The following is a 16,308-nucleotide window of genomic DNA, read 5'->3' on the forward strand; positions in this document are numbered from 1 at the left end:
TAACACAAAGAGGAGGGGAACCACATATGTACACTTCTCCATAAACTTCAACTAGTCCAGTATTCAGCTACCCGGATAATAACCAGAATCCCTTCCATCGACCACATGACCCCCATCCTACAATAACTTCACTGGGTGCCTGTCAAATACCGCATAGACTTCCAGATCCTTCTGCTCACATTCAAAGTTCTCAATAACTTATCACCTCCATACCTCTCTGATCTCCTTCAAACATACACACCTACCCACACTCTCAGACCGTCTTCCTCCATGCTCCTCACTGTGCCCCATGCTCGCTTAACCTCCATGGGATCTGGAGCACTCAGCCGTGCAGCCCCTAGTCTCTGGAACTCCTTAACACTAAACATTCGTAACTCAAACTCTCTTCCAAGCTTCAAATTCTGCCTCAAAACCCACTTTTAAAACTGCATGTTCTCTGTAAAGACCTCACATGACCTTTTTATTGCATTTTTATCTTTCCATTCATTGTGTTCTTTTCATATTGTATATTGTTTGTTTTATCAAGTGCTTTTTTGATATTAAGTGTGTTTTATTATTGTTATTGAGTGTCCTGAAAGGCGCCCATAAATAAAATGTAATGTATTATCGTTATTATTATTATTATCATTAGTATTATTATATTGTATGAGAAGCTTGTAGCACACAATGTTTTGCATAAATCAAACAATGCAACTGTTTGTATGAGTAGAGCTGGAAAAAATGAGTTGATTAATTGACTGACACAAAAATTGATTGGTACTTATTAACACAATAGTTGTAAAGTTTAATACAAAGGTACAAAAATTATTTGAGGGCACATTCTGTTTAACTAATGGTCAGTTAGGACAATGAAATCTGTCAAAATATACACATATTTATCCAGATTGATTTTTCTGCACAAAGGAGCAGGATCATCTCAGTCTTCATCCCCTCGTCCAGTTTCTGGTGCTGTTTTTAAGGAGACAAAAACTTAGATTAGCACATTACAGGAAAGTCTTCAACTCCAAGGAAGTCTGATTATTCTGTGCCATGCTCAAATCATGCTGCTGCAGTAAATTCACCTGTAGTCTGCAGCAGCTTCCAGTCCACCTGCAGTCTTTGTCTCAGCCTCTCCATTGCCTCCACATCCTCAGGTAGAGGAGCACAAAGCTGCCCCAGAGAGGGGGCAGCGTCCCCGAGGAGAGAGGAGGCTGTGATGCCGACACAAGCCTTCTCAGATTCCTAAAAAGGACACTTTAATGTAAAACTTCCCCCAAAAACACAGAACACATGCACTCACTGTGACAAGGACTAAGATAGTGTTTACCTGCATGAGCACCAGTGTCCGCCCCTGTGCCAGGCCCTGCAGTAGGCCTGTTAGTTGCTGCCACGCACTGTCACACAAACCACTATCTGCCATCCGGACCAGCAGAACCAGACTGGGGTCGTACTCATATCCCAGAGGTAGAAGGAGGCTCAGAACAGCACATATAAACCCTGACACGTCACCGCAGCCCTGCAGGAGGACAGACAAATACACCAAGGACGTCGTCCTACTGTCAAAACATTCATTACCTGCACAGAGAACAATATGTTGGTTGTGTTCATTAAACTTAATAACATCACATCAATTTTGTGTTTTGAAGACAAACCTAAATATAGCAAATACTAAACAATACACATTTTTAGATGTCTCTTGCTGAGACAGTTGAACTTCTGAGACAGTTGAACTTCATTGCACACATTACCTTCTTCAGACACACACTTATGTTATATTTGCTCTTTGTTTCCTCGGACTCCTTGTTGCTGAACTGCACCAGGAGAGTTTTCCTAAAGAAGTTAAGATTTATGTCAACAATGTCATTGTTCATTAGATCAACACAACAACTAATCCAGGGAGTACAAACAATAATCACCCATCATCCTTGAAGAGACTTTGGTCCAATGCACCTCCAACACACACAACCAGAACTCTGCATAAGAACAAAGTGATATCACATTAGGCTAAAAACAGCTCTATGTTAATGGGTAACTTCAATGGTGACTTCTTGCTTATTTCACTAAAGTTACCTTAGTTTTAAAAGGAAACTCTCAAATATGAAAAGCCTTTTGCCTATATGTAAGACTGATGCTTTGTAGTTTTTAGTTCACTATACACTGTTCATTATTTTTTGAGGGGTCTATTACGTAGCATAAATGTAAGATGCTACAACTATTTGTACGACAGCAAACCTGTCCTGTGAACAATTGCCAAAACACAAAAGCAGACAACTGACCTAAAAACCTCAAAGATAAAAACCTAGACAGATTGTAGAAGTTTTAAATCTATTTATAGAAATGTGCTCAGTTGGGTTATTGCAGAAAGTTACATAAAAATATCGACACCACTTGTGTCCGTCATATTAATACGAGTATCCCGAGAGAACATGCAAACTTCCCACAGTAAGAATCCTGCCCTGCTGGGAATCGAACCAGGAATCTTCTGGCTGTGAGACTACAGAACTAACCACAGCCTGCAGTAATATATTATTTATTTAATCAAAATAAAACTTAAGAATTAGAGTTTACAGGTGTTTTACAGTAATGTGTGAGATCAGCATCAAAATAATTAGTCTTACATACACACATTCACCCAAACCAAAATTTTTAATTTTTATACTTTTTAATTAATGACCTTTAAATATGTTATGTGTCAGATTTTTTGCCTCTGGAAAGACCCAAACTCTCTTTTCTCATCTTTATGCCCTGCTAAGCTAACAGTATCCTAGCTGTAGCTGCACAATTCGTGCACAGGCGAGCTGAATAAACCTTTAAATGAACTCCCTGAGAGCAACCAAGCAAGTTCCTCCTTAACATATGAAATACTCCTTCAAGTGTGAATGTTGTCCCACAGGGAAAACAAGACAACATGTATTTTTACTAGTTATTTTTTCTACCTCTGTAATGTGCACATGAATTAGATCCACACTGATATACCGTCTGTTGGAGGCAGTTACAGCATGCTGGACAAGACACACCATTGCCGTAGAAACATCAGGGACCAGGGCCAAGCCGTTGCAGATCTGATAGGAAGTGGTCCGACATAATGTTGTTAGCTTGCAGCTCATGCAAAGAGCAAAAACATGTATTCACAAGCAGATCACATCACAAAAAAAGCACACAGAACAAAAATTAAATCCAGACTGTACCTCGCTCTGCTCCATCTTCTCTACGAGGGCAGTGAGACTGCAGAGGGTTGTGAGAGCACTGCTGTCACCTGCAGCTTTGAGGAGGTTCTCCCTGTTTGTGGAAAAAAGACAGTGATGTAGTAGCTTGAAATGCTAATCCTCCAAAATACTACTAATACTACTAAGAAATAAAGTCCCTTGCTATGAATAATAAACCTTCACCATCCGTCACTAGATTTCGTACCTGAGTTTGTTGACTGTCACCGGGTCAGGATTCTCAGATGAGCTAAAGCGTGTACATCTGTCCGGGCAGGTAACATCATCAGGGAGGACTACAGCAGTGCGGTTCAGGGGAGAGGCACGCTTTGGAGGCTCTGGCCAGACCTTTTCTTCAACACTTTTCTCTTCTTGTACAGTCTCTGTCTTTTTCTCCTCTTCTTTTTCTTCTTTTGCTAATTTTATTCGCTTTGTGCTGATTTCAGAGGCAGGAAGTTCAGCTGGAAGGAAAAGAGGTACTGAAATATTTTAACAGGTAGAGAATGTAAAAGTGAGTGTAAAAGTGTTGACAGTCAGGTTGCATTCTGGGTAATGTATGACCCTGTGATATGTTTTGACAAAGAATACTGTACCTTACAAAAAGTGCTCAGATGTAATAATTACCTGCATGTTTGAGGCAGGACCAGTACTGCCTGTGAGCTGATCGGGTGCAGTGAAGGGACTCAAGTGCGCTGAGAAGAGCAAATTAAATCCACTATATAAATTTAAAACAAATGTATACAAAATGAGGTCTGACACAAATGTTAAACTGATATGCGGACAGACCTTTCACAGGGACCATCCAGGTTTGTAGGTCGGGGTGCAGGATCTCCCAGTAAAGTTTGAACTGTTTGACACACAGACTGGGGGAGGGAGGTCAAGTTGTATCCTCCCTGGAAAACATTTACACAAAAAGTTTTACAGCTGAACATTCCTCAAACCTGATGGCAGCCATAGGAACAACCTTCTCACAGAAAACTAATACCATAAAAGAAGCATGACGATACATGGAGTATATTATATTTTTTGAAAATGATCAATAACTGGTGGTGTCCTACTGAAGCCAGGTACTAAATTTGAGGTTAACAAAGTTGTCTCGTGTGTTTTTGTGTAATATGTGGGATGTGCTGCCTCACCTCCAGAACAGCACACAGTTTCCCTCCGGACAGGTTCATCAGCAGGTGGGTGAGGTGGGCAAAGATGTCTGGGGTGGCACACATTTCACCCTGGAAATCAAAATCACAATCGGTTTTGATCCCTCAAGATAGTCTGTTTATCTTATGCCCCAACGATAAGAAAGACTGTCAGCACATGCATATGACTCTACAGGTTCGACTCCATCTTTCACTATAAAATACACATTAACTACATTTACAGCTTTTTAACACTGTTACTGAAATGAAGCATTAGAAATCAAAACTCTCTCCTCCCTACATTTCCTGTCTCTCTTCAGATGTTCTATCTAATAAAAGGCAAAAGATGCCCCCCCCCAAATGGTTAAATGTGTGGGTACATTTACAAGAGATTTCAGAGATTAGACATTTTCAGATTTTACCAATTTAGCAACTAAGTGAGAAAATTGTCTTTTTCTTTTTTGCTTTTATGAAACTTAATTGAATAACATGAGGATGATCATGTCACCTTTGGCTTTAGGAATAGCTCTCATTTTCATAACTTCCAAACATTTTAAAGACCAATAAACTGATTAATGGAAAAATACACAGCAGATAATCAAACAATAAAAAAAAAAAAAAACTTGTTGAAGCCCTGATAAACATTGTAAAAGTGAATCTATGTTAGAGCTGTTGTACCAAATTGCAATAATCCTACCTATGTACCTTATAAATTAGCCGCTGAATGTAACACTAGCATGCACACAAAAGGATGAATTCATAAACAGGAATTTATATTCAGTACCTCTGGGTCACCGATGGCGGAGTCGAAGCCTGCACACACCATGACCAAGTCTGGACAAAACTGTGACAGAGAATCACACGTTCACTATAAAGTTCTCCAACATGTCTTACAGAAATGCTTCTTCCTAAATGTCTCACCTCGTAAGCGACTGGCAGAAGGACGTGGAAGAAGACTGAGAGGTAGTCGCTGTTTTTCATTCCCACCTGAAATCTCATGAAGGGTCCTTATTAGGAAACACATTCTTATACACAAACATGTAAATACAAGAAAGACAATTTGAGATCCACAAAGCAGGCATGGCACATTTAGAGTAATTTTAACGTCCAGTGAGACATTATTGCTGTCATGGCTTACCTTGTTCCAGGGTACGTTAACGTTGAACCCTGCTCCTTTGTCTTTGCCGACACTGTCGTAGTCTGATTCTCTCAGTTGAGGCCAGAATTTCTGATGCTCATAACGGTGCCATGAGAAGTACAGCACACTGGTGGGGATAAAGCATGGTTTAAAGACTTGGATGTGTCAGAAGATATCTACAAATGTTAAAGTCAGGGTTCTCTTTGTTAAGAAAGACTCACCTTGGATCATCTTCAAAACCGTACTGCACTCCTTGACCATGGTGTATATCCCAGTCGACTATCAAAACCCTGAAAATAGATAAAATCAACATTTGTTGTAAATAAAAACATACTGCACAGGAAGGAATACAAAATAAAAATAAAAATCTAAGGTCACGTTACCTTTTAAGCCCATATTTTTGCTTGGCGTATCGAGTTGCTATGGCCACATTATTGAACACACAGAATCCGTTGGCAGCACTGCGCATACTGTGGTGTCCTGGTGGTCTGTTATAAAGAAGTAATAAATGAATATGTCATGATTATAGAAGATAACAGTAAACTATAAATCAGGCTGTTCATTTAATACATGAAAATGTAACTGTCAGTTATCCTACCATTTGGTTTCTCTATTTCAATGCACAACAATTTCCTTTAAATGTCAATTGACATTGTTTACAGTTATTTCTACATTCATAGATTTCTTAAGTTTTTAGTATGAATTGTTTCTAAAAAAAATTCACAATATTAAAAATGGTTATTTAATCCTCATCCCTCATCCAAAGTTCTCTTGTTGATTACTTTTTTATATTAGCTGTCAAGTATAAATAACATTTTATCCATGTATTGACTTTTGAAAAAAATAACTCTCAGGGCTTTGTGATTTGACAGTTTTATTGATAAATATAATTTGTGATTTTCTGTCAACATTGGTGGATCCTCCTACTGTAAAGTAAACACAACAAATTGGCTGAATTTACAAGAAAACGTTTCAGTATGTGGCTTCAGAGCTGCCCTTCCTGAGGAGGACATTCTCTGCAGCGACATATGGACTACCCTCACCTAATGCAGACAGTGTGGAGGGTTGCTTTCTTATGATAAAGTGTAAAAACGCTGAGTAAAATGTCAGACTAATTATCAAAATTAAAAGGATTCATATTAGCTTATCAATAAATCACAAAAGCACAAAACGTTAGATTTTTGTAAACAGTCAATGTGGCATTGATTCAAATATCAGGATAGTTTTGTCAAACTGGTTTACCTCACCTGACCAGAGCCATGCCATTCTTCACCTTCCCCATCATCACACTGTCCACAAGCTGCAGTGCAGCACCTGCAGCCAGTTTGGCACAGTGATAGATGTTCTGTGGCAGAAAAAGAAAACAGGAAAGAATAACTTTGCCAGGAGGAAATAAAAAATGGATAAATAACAATGGCTGCAATTTGGCCACTAGGAATTAACTATGGGACTAACTGGGTGGAAGTAGACATCCCCATACTGCAGGGTGAACTCCTTCAAGTCCTCCAGGGTCATGTATGGGGTCTTCTTTACTGCCTCCAAGTACTCCTCACTGTTGGTCAGCAAAGTAAGATCAGTTTAATAACTTTGGTAAAAAATGAAAAAATGTGTATGTCTGACTCAGGCGAGGGCTCTCTTTTTACATCAGGACTGACCTGTGAACCTGCAGAATGTCTGCATCTGTTGCTTCACGAACAGGCACAGAGACGCAGCGATCAGCCAGGCCGTTCTTCACCAACGCTTCATAACTCACAGTCAGACGCTCAGGTACCTCAATCTTACATGCTGGGCTGGAGAACAAAAATCAAATTGATGTTAAAATCAGTCGAATCTGATTTTACCAAAACACATCCTCAGGGATCCAACTCATCCTGTACATGCACCTTTTGAGCTGCTACCCTCTGGCAGACTTCTTAGGACATTAAAATTTAAAAACAAACAGACTAAAAAACTGTTTTTATGCAAGAGTCATTACTGCTCTCAACACTATTTGAGTATGGGCATTTTTGAATAGTGATTTTGTGCAATATAGTGAAGTGCAATACACAAGTGCAATAATAACATAAACTGTGCATAATAAGACTGGGGAGAAAGAATCACTCTCAAGTGTTAACTTTGCTGCTCTGTGATTTGATTTGTATGTTGTGTGTGTATATTTTTTTTATTCCTGTATTTATTACTTTTTATACCTCGATTGTTTTTGTCTCTTTTAAATGGCACCTAATGAGAACTGCACCTTTCAATTTTGTTGTAGTTGTTGCAATGACAATAAAGGCATTCTATTCTACTCTATTTGTCAGATTCATTTTAAGCTCAATATATGTATACTATAAATGGATGAATACCTTTATTTATATATTAATTCAGGACAGCAGAATATCTGAGTGATAGTTTTAAAATAAGGTTAATAAAATCATAAGCAGTATGGAGATTTGTTTTATGATTATTTATCAGCTTATAATCAAATTGGAATCCAACTTTGTAAATGTTTAGTGACAAGAGATTTATTGGTACTAAATTAAACAATGATCCATTACATTGGTAGGACAAGATAACTTTGTTCTCGTTTCTATTTTAATTTTAAAACTTCATAGGATCATTCAACATAAAAAAACAGACAAAAAATGTCTCCACTGAAGTGTCACTATGTCAAAGAAACCATAACCTTGTGCCTCATGCTGAACAACACACCTACAAATAAAGAGCATTGTGCTAAAAAACTTGTAAAGTTCATTATGCACTGTGTTAATAACAGAGCGGAAGTAGCGTCAGGAAGTAGCCACAAAAAGAAAATACAGATCTAAATAAACCCCCCAAAAAACAAAACTATGTGAGACAAATACTAAAAGTTAAAGATTGTAAATAGCTGGGGAAACTACGTGTATAAACTGCTAAAGAATGTAATAACAGTGTAAATAACTGTTAGCTTAAAGCTAACACTGCGAGTGCTCCTTGCTAACCGACCCGACTAGCTACAACGAAAAGCAATTTTAGTTCCCATTACAATAACAACTAAACTGTCTTCACTTTCAGTTATTTGATCATTTGAAATAATCTTAATGTCATTCAAATTCATGCACCAGATTATCATACCATTAGTTAACGTTAAGCTTTACTAAAATACATACAGTAACGTAACTAATGTAGTCCAAATCGTATCCTGCACTGAAACATCACGTTACTTGGATTATTATTGTATGATAGGAGAAATTGCACTTAGTTAAATGTAGCTAAAATACACACATCCTACATACACAAATGGAATATACCTTGACATTACATTACATCAATTTCAAAGGATAGTTCTGAAGTTATATGTGACTGTTTAAGCTAGTTAGTAAGCTATAATTTAAACACTACAATAAGCAGTTATCCTCGCCATGTGACTGTCATTACTTACTCAACCCAGAGCAGTTTGTATTTGGTCATCTCTTCATCGTAAATCAGTGCGGTTCCCATCTTCAATATTACTCTAGCTGCTGGTTCAAGCAGCGTGCACTAACTGTTACACTGTTGACTGTGTGCCAAATAAAACACCGAATACCTGATCAATAAAACGCTGCAATAAAACTTTGACCTCTATAAGTTGCACAAGTGCAATCGCATCATGCCGAGAAACTTCAGTAATATTCTGCACACGGCATGCTGCAGCTGTAAGCGTGGATCAGATCTAAACAGACTTCTGAGTTTTATGAAGGTTTGAAAAACTACTTACTGATGCCGCAGAGCCATCTTCTGGATGGAGTTATGTATTACATAAAAGACAGTTCGAAATGAAAATGTATGCTCTACATAAAATGTCATAAAATGTACTTTATTTTAATAAAAAGTGTGTGCAATAAATACAAAATGAAATGAATGTTAGATCACAAAAAACAGACAATTTTATTAAACCAACAGTGGCTACATATCAATTGAGCCACCTTACATTTACATACTGCTATTATATTATATTATATTATATTATATTATATTATATTATATTATATTATATTATATCATATTATATCATATTATATTATATTAAATTATATTATATTATATTATATTATATTATATTATATTATATTATATTATATTATATTATTTTATATTATATTATATTATATTGTGCTGCAGTCTGCCAGGGAAGCAGTATAAAACACAAGGATGCGAGGCGATTGAACAAACTAGTGAAAGGAGCTGGCACTGTGATTGGAACCAGGTTGGACTCACTGGGGGCTGTGGTGGAGAGATGCACACAGAAGAAGCTATAGAGGCCATTCTGGATTACACAGATCAGCCACTTCGCACCTTCTCTGTGGACCAGAGAAACAGCAGCAATGGACGGCTCATCTGTCTGCACTGCAGGACTGAGAGATACAGAAAATCATTCATCCCTGCAGAACATTAGGCTTCATAACTCTCCGGCCAATGGAAGATGAGCTGACAGAAACCTGAATTACTTGTTTTATGTGATTTTTATAATTTTTATCTGCCAGACACTGGAATTTCCCCCTTGGGGATTAATAAAGTACATTCTATTCTATAAATATCAATAAGACTGTTTACCCTGCTTCCGCCAAAACCTCATCTATATATTTTCCCATATGAATCAACTCAAGATATTTTTAAGACAAATTAGAGTTTGCACAATCCTTTTTTTATTAGAAAAACAACAGTGCAACACAAATCAATAAACATCTCAGAGTAAATATTCATTACAAAATGCATGGAGAAGAACCAACATAAATCGGATCAGATGGCATTAGAACATTTGATCTGGCAGGAGATCATTTCCGGGTTTGCCTTTCTTTACAAAAGTGATGAATTCTTTTCTGTGGGAAAAATGTACAGACAAGAGATGATGTTCACTACCCCATGAAGCTTCATTTTGGAAAAAAACAGAAAAACCTTCTGCAGAATGAGGCCACTTTGCAATATGGCATTATGTTTATTTTGACAAATAACACTGGGACAAAACTACACCACACTGAATGCTGGTGTGCTGTAATGTCTGTGGTTTGAAACAGTTTTATTTGGGGGTGTTTAGCTGGGGTTCATGTGGCTTCAGCAATCATACCACCCACCTTCTCCACTCCTTCCCTCTCCTCCTCTCCTTCTGTCCTTGCTGTCTCCTCCTGCGTTCTCGTGGGAAAAGCTGAACTCCTTTCCTCTTTCCCTTCCTCTCCTTCCTCCTTCTTTCCCTCCCTCCCCTCCCCTCTTCCTTTGCACAACATGAATAGAGCCCCCCTGCATCTCTTCCTGAATGAGGGGTCACAGGCAGCATACAGTAGAGGGTTGAGGCAGGAGTTGAGATAAGCTAAACAGGTGACGTATGGCTGAGCCGCCAGTAAAATCTGATCTAAAAAGCAGGAGTATGGGATGAATCCAAACTCCAGCAACATGGAAACAGTCTTGTTAACATGCAGAGGCAGCCAGCAAAGGAAGAAGGCCAGCACTAAAGAGACTATGACCCTGAGGAGTCTTCGCTGGCGCCTGCGGTCAGGACGAGGACCCCGTCCAAAGTGTCTGCTGAGGAGCTGGGCTAAGGAGCAGTAGCAGACCAGGAGGATGACAAGAGGAAGCAGGAAGCCAATTACAGTTGATTTAAGACTTAAAGCAGCCGCCCACATCATCTCCACCCTTTCTCTGTCTGTGTCCTCCATGTCTGCTCCAATCAGCATGGAGTAATCCATCTGACAGGAGAGGAAGACTGACCCAGAGTCAGTTGGGTGGATTTCCTCTTCCTGCCAATAATCCTCAGATTCAGAGTCTAGCTCAACCTCCCTGACAGAGCGCAGCAGCAAACCAGGAAGTGCAAGCACCCCTGCCAGCACCCACACCCCTCCCAGGATCCACACAACCCTGCTGGGGCAGCTCGGCCGGGGATGATGGTGGCTGGAGTGCCGGCGTCCAGTCAGAACCCAGTAGCGCTCCACACTGAGCATACTCAGGCTGAAGACGCTGGCGTACATGTTGAGGGCGGTGAGAAAGCTGCTGATCTGGCAGAGAGGCTGCCCAAAAGGCCAGTGGTAGCCCATGGCTGTGTAGACGGCCCACAGAGGGAGGGTGACGAGGAAACAGAGGTCAGCCAAGGCTAAACTGGCTATCAGGGAGTCTGTGAGGGAGCGGGAGGGACGGGGGTTGGAGGAAGGATGAGAGGAGGAAGAAGAGGAGGAGTGAGAGGAAGGTCTGTAGCTTTTTCCTGTAGAGGAGCCACTCTTTTCTTTGCTTTTCTCTGGAAATGAGTCTTGGGTGCATCTCCTGTTAGCAATCAATGGACTTGTGCAGCAGAACCATCCTCTGGTCCTCGCTCCTCTTCCCTCAGCTCGGTCCAGGTAGACCCACAGAACCAAGCTGTTGCCGAGACATCCTACCAGGAAGGCCAGAAGGTAGACGGAGGGGATGATGGAGAAAGAGGGAGACCAGTCACTGTAGTCACAGTTGAGGAAGGGATGGGAAGAAGGAGTGGGGGAGGTGAGGAAGTCTGACATCTCTGTGTCAGCCTCTTTGGTTACTACAGAAAATCTTGGCCATTAAATTCAGGCTTGGTAAATCTGAAACTCCTGCAGAGGTGGAGATGTTTTGGATGTAGCACTCCCAGTCATGGACTCTTCTTTAGTTCACCACCACTTTATCATCAGTCCTCTGACTTACAGGGTCTGTAGATTTGACAAAACACAGTGAGAGTCTTAAACGTTTGCAGCAGGCACACAGAGTAAATACTGCACATGCACAGATTGTAATGACAAGTCAGAGTTAAGCCACGCACATCTTATTTCAGGAATTAAGTCAGGAATTTTTCTGGGAATGTTGTAAACATTCGACAAACAGCTACAAAATGTCAGAAGTGAATGTAAACTGTTAGTGTGTGTAAATATCAGTGTCACCGACCAAGCTAGAAGAAGTTCTGCTCTCCATCTTACAAAATAAATACAACTGAAAGTGATATAATGCCCCGTTTTCTGTCCAGTAAGGATATCAATACTCTTTCAGTTATTATTTGAGTCTTACTGACACAATTTAAATGAATGATTTTCATGTCTCAAGACAAACATAAACATGAGGACAGGTTCTGGATCAAAAACTGTATCCAGGTCTCACACTGTACTGAAGCTCCTGAAGCTCCTGAATGTAATAAGGCAATGTTTTTGTCTATCAGTGAAATTGAATCCTTAACACTAATTTATGTATGATCTGCTATGCTTAAAATCTTCAAATATACCATGAATTTGTATTACAGTCATCATCAAACTGCATACCTGTGTGTATATATGTTGCATCCTTGCATTCCTAAGTGCAGGCTCAGTCCAGAGAGGAATTATGCTGAAGCTCAAAAAAGTCACTTACCACAGGTTTCATCATCAGCTGGGACGAAATCCTTTTTGTGAGATGATCAAAATCAGGTGAAGATTACTTCATCCTGTCCTCACTCTCACTCTCACTCTCTCTCTGCTTCACTCTCAATCTTTATCTTTCAAGTGTGCCGGCTGAGGAAGGTGTGTCTTCCTTCTAAGCCTGTATATATAGCCATGTCCTCCATACACACACCCTCCTTTCCCTTGTTCTCAAACTGGACCACCCCAGCAGACAACTACGAGACCTGCAAACACCCCCCTCTAAACACAAACACACATACCTCCCGAGAGACACAATAACACCCCCCATCCCTCCCCCACAAACACACACAAACCCGAGACAGTCAAACAGACACACAAACAGATCTCCTCATATGCTCTATTCACAGACACAACAAATCCAAATGCACATACGGTACACAAATGTGTGCAAACACACACTCACTCTTGTTCTCTGAGTCTTGCATGTTCAAACACACAGTGTGTACGGTAGTCAGTGTAACAACCAACAAAGAGTGCAAACAACTACTAACAGCCCTCACATTCACAATCTAATAGAAGAGAGGAGTGAATGTATGGTAGGCAGTGTTAGGTGAATATTCTTTAAAAAGGCCTTTTACTTTATTCAGTATGTCTGCTGTAAAGGAACAACACTGACAGGTTTCACATAAAAGAAGATAAAACCCACAGCTATGTTGTCTCCAGCTATAAAAAGATAGCAGAGAAAGAATAATGAAAGATGTGAAACATCAACTTTAACCATGCTCATGAGTGTAATGGTGCGATACACCATGCTTTTCTGTCTTTTTTTTCTTTTACAATAGAATCCAATTACCATGCATTTTCATACACATGCCTATTTGTGATATCAGACCATAAATCATCCAGAGACTTCTATAGCGTAAAAGTTATTTATCATGCACGTTGTCTCCACTGCCCTACATACAGTAGATGTTTTCATTTATAACACCTCAATTTGCATTTACAGGCGGAAACAGTAGAAAAGCTAGCAAGGACTGTCATAATGATGCATCAGATACTGTATCACATGGCTGCGTAAGGTGACAAAAGCATAGATCCTGGACTCATCTATTCAACATAGTTCTATTTTAAAGTCGACATGTACCACAGTTTTATTCAAAGTAATACAAAGTTAACACAGGGCCTTTGTTTTATCTCAGAGCAAGCTGCAACCTCAAATGTTAAAGCATGAAGGTAATTCAGGAGTGCAAAAAACTGCAGTTCCTTGAGCATCCGCTTGAGGCTGGCTCCAAAACCCAAGGAGACGCCATTAATGCTCATGTTACAATGTCAATCTTCACAGCAGAAATAAATATGCTTTTGGTGCACACTGTACAGGAGGAACATTTTTTTTTATAACTCAGTCATTTTGAAGATTTTAAGTTTACAAGTTATGCACAATTAGGCACTATAGTGGTTGATTGGAAGTTAGTCAGAGCCGACTGGCCATCCCTGAGTGTGCGCAGGCATACACATTGGCTTTGTCTAATTTACAAATGTCTACTTGGCTTGGTCCCAATGTATTTATGTGTTTATCTTCAGAGATCAGGAAGTCACTATGCCTTGCGCTCCTGCGACACTTTGCGGATGTGTGTTCCCTGTGTTCGGACAGAGTTTGGTAAGAGAGCGTTCAGTTTTGCTGCTCCTACTGCTTGGAATAAACTCCAGAAGGACTTGAATCTGTCGGATCTCATCTCTCTGGACACCTTTAAGTCTATCTTAAATGAAAGACAGACCCCAGAACAGTGCCTGTGTTTTTAAATGCTGTTTTGTAATCACAAACTGCACTTTACTTGAAAATAAGTTGCACTTTTGAATTATTATTGTTTGCTTCTACATACTGTCTGCATATATGTTCCATGTTGTTGAGTTGTGCCATTTATTCTGACGTGTGCTGCTGACCTCTTGGCCAGGTCGCCCTTGAAAATGAGGTCTTCATCTCAATGGGACTTATCTGGTTAAATAAAGGTTAAAGAAAAAAAAAGAAAGAAAAGGTTGGGTTGGCACTTCCTATATGCCATCGTTTTGGCTTCAAAACTTCACAGCAGAAAACAATAAGTAATGTCATTGAGACTACGTTCCTTGTTTTATATAGGAGATGGTACAGAGACTGCAGTACTTGAAAGCAGCAACCCCAGGTTCTACTGTGGGTCCTAGCCCTTCGCTACTATTTTATAAACTTTATAACCTCAAGAGGAGAAACTCAATTGTTTCACTCAGTGGAAACATGTTACACACACACAGGCCATAATACACTGAAGCACAACCCCATGAACATGCACTAATGAAGAGATGTGGAGTGAGAGGGCTTGGACATAGAAGCCCACCCTGAGCAGTTTGGGATTCAGTGTCTTGCTCATGTGAACCAGCACCTCTCAAGCCACCAGCCAAAATTCAAATATTGGTCTGTGATGGGACTTGAACCAATGACCTTCCGGTTCCCAACCCAAGTCCCCACAAACTGAACTACTGCTGTCCCCAAATAACTAACATTATCAAGTACTCTTATAGGCATAATACCAAGAAACACAGCAACTCTAATTCCTGTTCATTTTTTAAAGTTGTTTTGAACCTGTTCACTTACTTTTTAATATTATAAAACACTGTGTTTATTTACGTTAATTAAAACCCTGTAACATATTTTTAGACAAAGTTAAAAAGGTGGTATTTCAGTAGAGCCTTATGTTGCTATGCACACGAAGAGCTGTTCCCAGTCTCTACGTGGTAAGGCAAACAGCTAAATGACTAAAAACAGCATCAGATTGGTGTTAACTATCACCAAAACCTAAAGCTCATTTATCTGCATCAGGACTTTGTCAGCACAGAGACACTTTGGTTCATATTTTTCTCATTTGAAATGGACAGAAAGATACCGTAACCCATCGTGAGGTCATTGTGTAAACAAGGAAGATGTTCAAATAGTAAACAGGAAGCGTTTGTTTCCACAGGGGTAGAGGGGTCACGCTGTCATCAACCTGTTGTTATGGAAACAAGATGTTCCCAAAAACATTCCAGTCTTTTCTCACACACACACACACACACACACACACACACACACACACACACACACACACACACACACACACACACACACACACACACACACACACACACAAACACAGAGAAAGAGAGAGATAGACACAAAGCTTTACAAAAGAAAGGTAGAGTAAATACAATTGTTTCATTGAGAGTGAAACTGTAACTGAGCATCACAGGCGGGAGGGATCAGCTGCAGTGTGACAAACAGAGACAGGGGCACACTTTAAAAGACCAGCATTCATCTTCCATCATTCATGTGTAATCATCCAGACCTCCAGCATTTTTCAGCTACGTTCCACCGGGTAGCCTCCTCACCTGGATCCATAGGTTGGTGCTGGTTTGACTTCATGAGCAGGGGATTCTACGTCAAACACGTTCAGTGCCCTGAGAAAAATGTAAGGCCATGTCAAAAGTTCACCCTCAAGCAAATGGATCTCATCTTTTCCGGTTGTGTT

General features: G+C 39.8%; 2 protein-coding genes across 2 annotated transcripts; both read right to left on the reverse strand.

Moving 5' to 3' along the window:
- Positions 1-733: 733 nt before the first annotated feature.
- hdac10 (histone deacetylase 10) lies at positions 734-9,147 on the reverse strand. Its single transcript, XM_034686479.1, has 20 exons — positions 8,854-9,147; positions 7,109-7,243; positions 6,909-7,005; positions 6,701-6,798; positions 5,837-5,941; positions 5,675-5,743; positions 5,454-5,580; positions 5,237-5,302; positions 5,100-5,159; positions 4,319-4,408; positions 3,969-4,075; positions 3,807-3,874; positions 3,391-3,643; positions 3,168-3,258; positions 2,956-3,041; positions 1,896-1,952; positions 1,728-1,809; positions 1,307-1,495; positions 1,062-1,221; positions 734-948 (listed from the first exon to the last, which is right to left on the reverse strand). The coding sequence occupies exons 1-20, from the start codon at positions 8,910-8,912 to the stop codon at positions 917-919; spliced, it is 2,031 nt and encodes a 676-aa protein (XP_034542370.1). The 5' UTR covers positions 8,913-9,147; the 3' UTR covers positions 734-916.
- A 972-nt stretch (positions 9,148-10,119) lies between these two features.
- Positions 10,120-12,039, reverse strand: aplnr2 (apelin receptor 2). Its single transcript, XM_034686382.1, has one exon. The coding sequence runs from the start codon at positions 11,927-11,929 to the stop codon at positions 10,493-10,495; it is 1,437 nt and encodes a 478-aa protein (XP_034542273.1). The 5' UTR covers positions 11,930-12,039; the 3' UTR covers positions 10,120-10,492.
- Positions 12,040-16,308: the final 4,269 nt, after the last annotated feature.

Source organism: Notolabrus celidotus, chromosome 6 (assembly GCF_009762535.1).
Source record: "Notolabrus celidotus isolate fNotCel1 chromosome 6, fNotCel1.pri, whole genome shotgun sequence".
In the NCBI taxonomy this organism is placed as follows: Eukaryota; Metazoa; Chordata; class Actinopteri; order Labriformes; family Labridae; genus Notolabrus; species Notolabrus celidotus.

Coding starts and splice junctions, on each gene's coding strand:
- hdac10 (XM_034686479.1), bottom strand. CDS start 8,912: ATGGGAACCGCACTGATTTACGATGAAGAGATGACCAAATACAAACTG. Junction 5,744..5,836: donor CAAAAATATGGGCTTAAAAG/GTAACGTGACCT, acceptor ATCTATTTTCAG/GGTTTTGATAGTCGACTGGG. Junction 5,160..5,236: donor TTCTGCCAGTCGCTTACGAG/GTGAGACATTTA, acceptor TCTCTGTCACAG/TTTTGTCCAGACTTGGTCAT.
- aplnr2 (XM_034686382.1), bottom strand. CDS start 11,929: ATGTCAGACTTCCTCACCTCCCCCACTCCTTCTTCCCATCCCTTCCTC.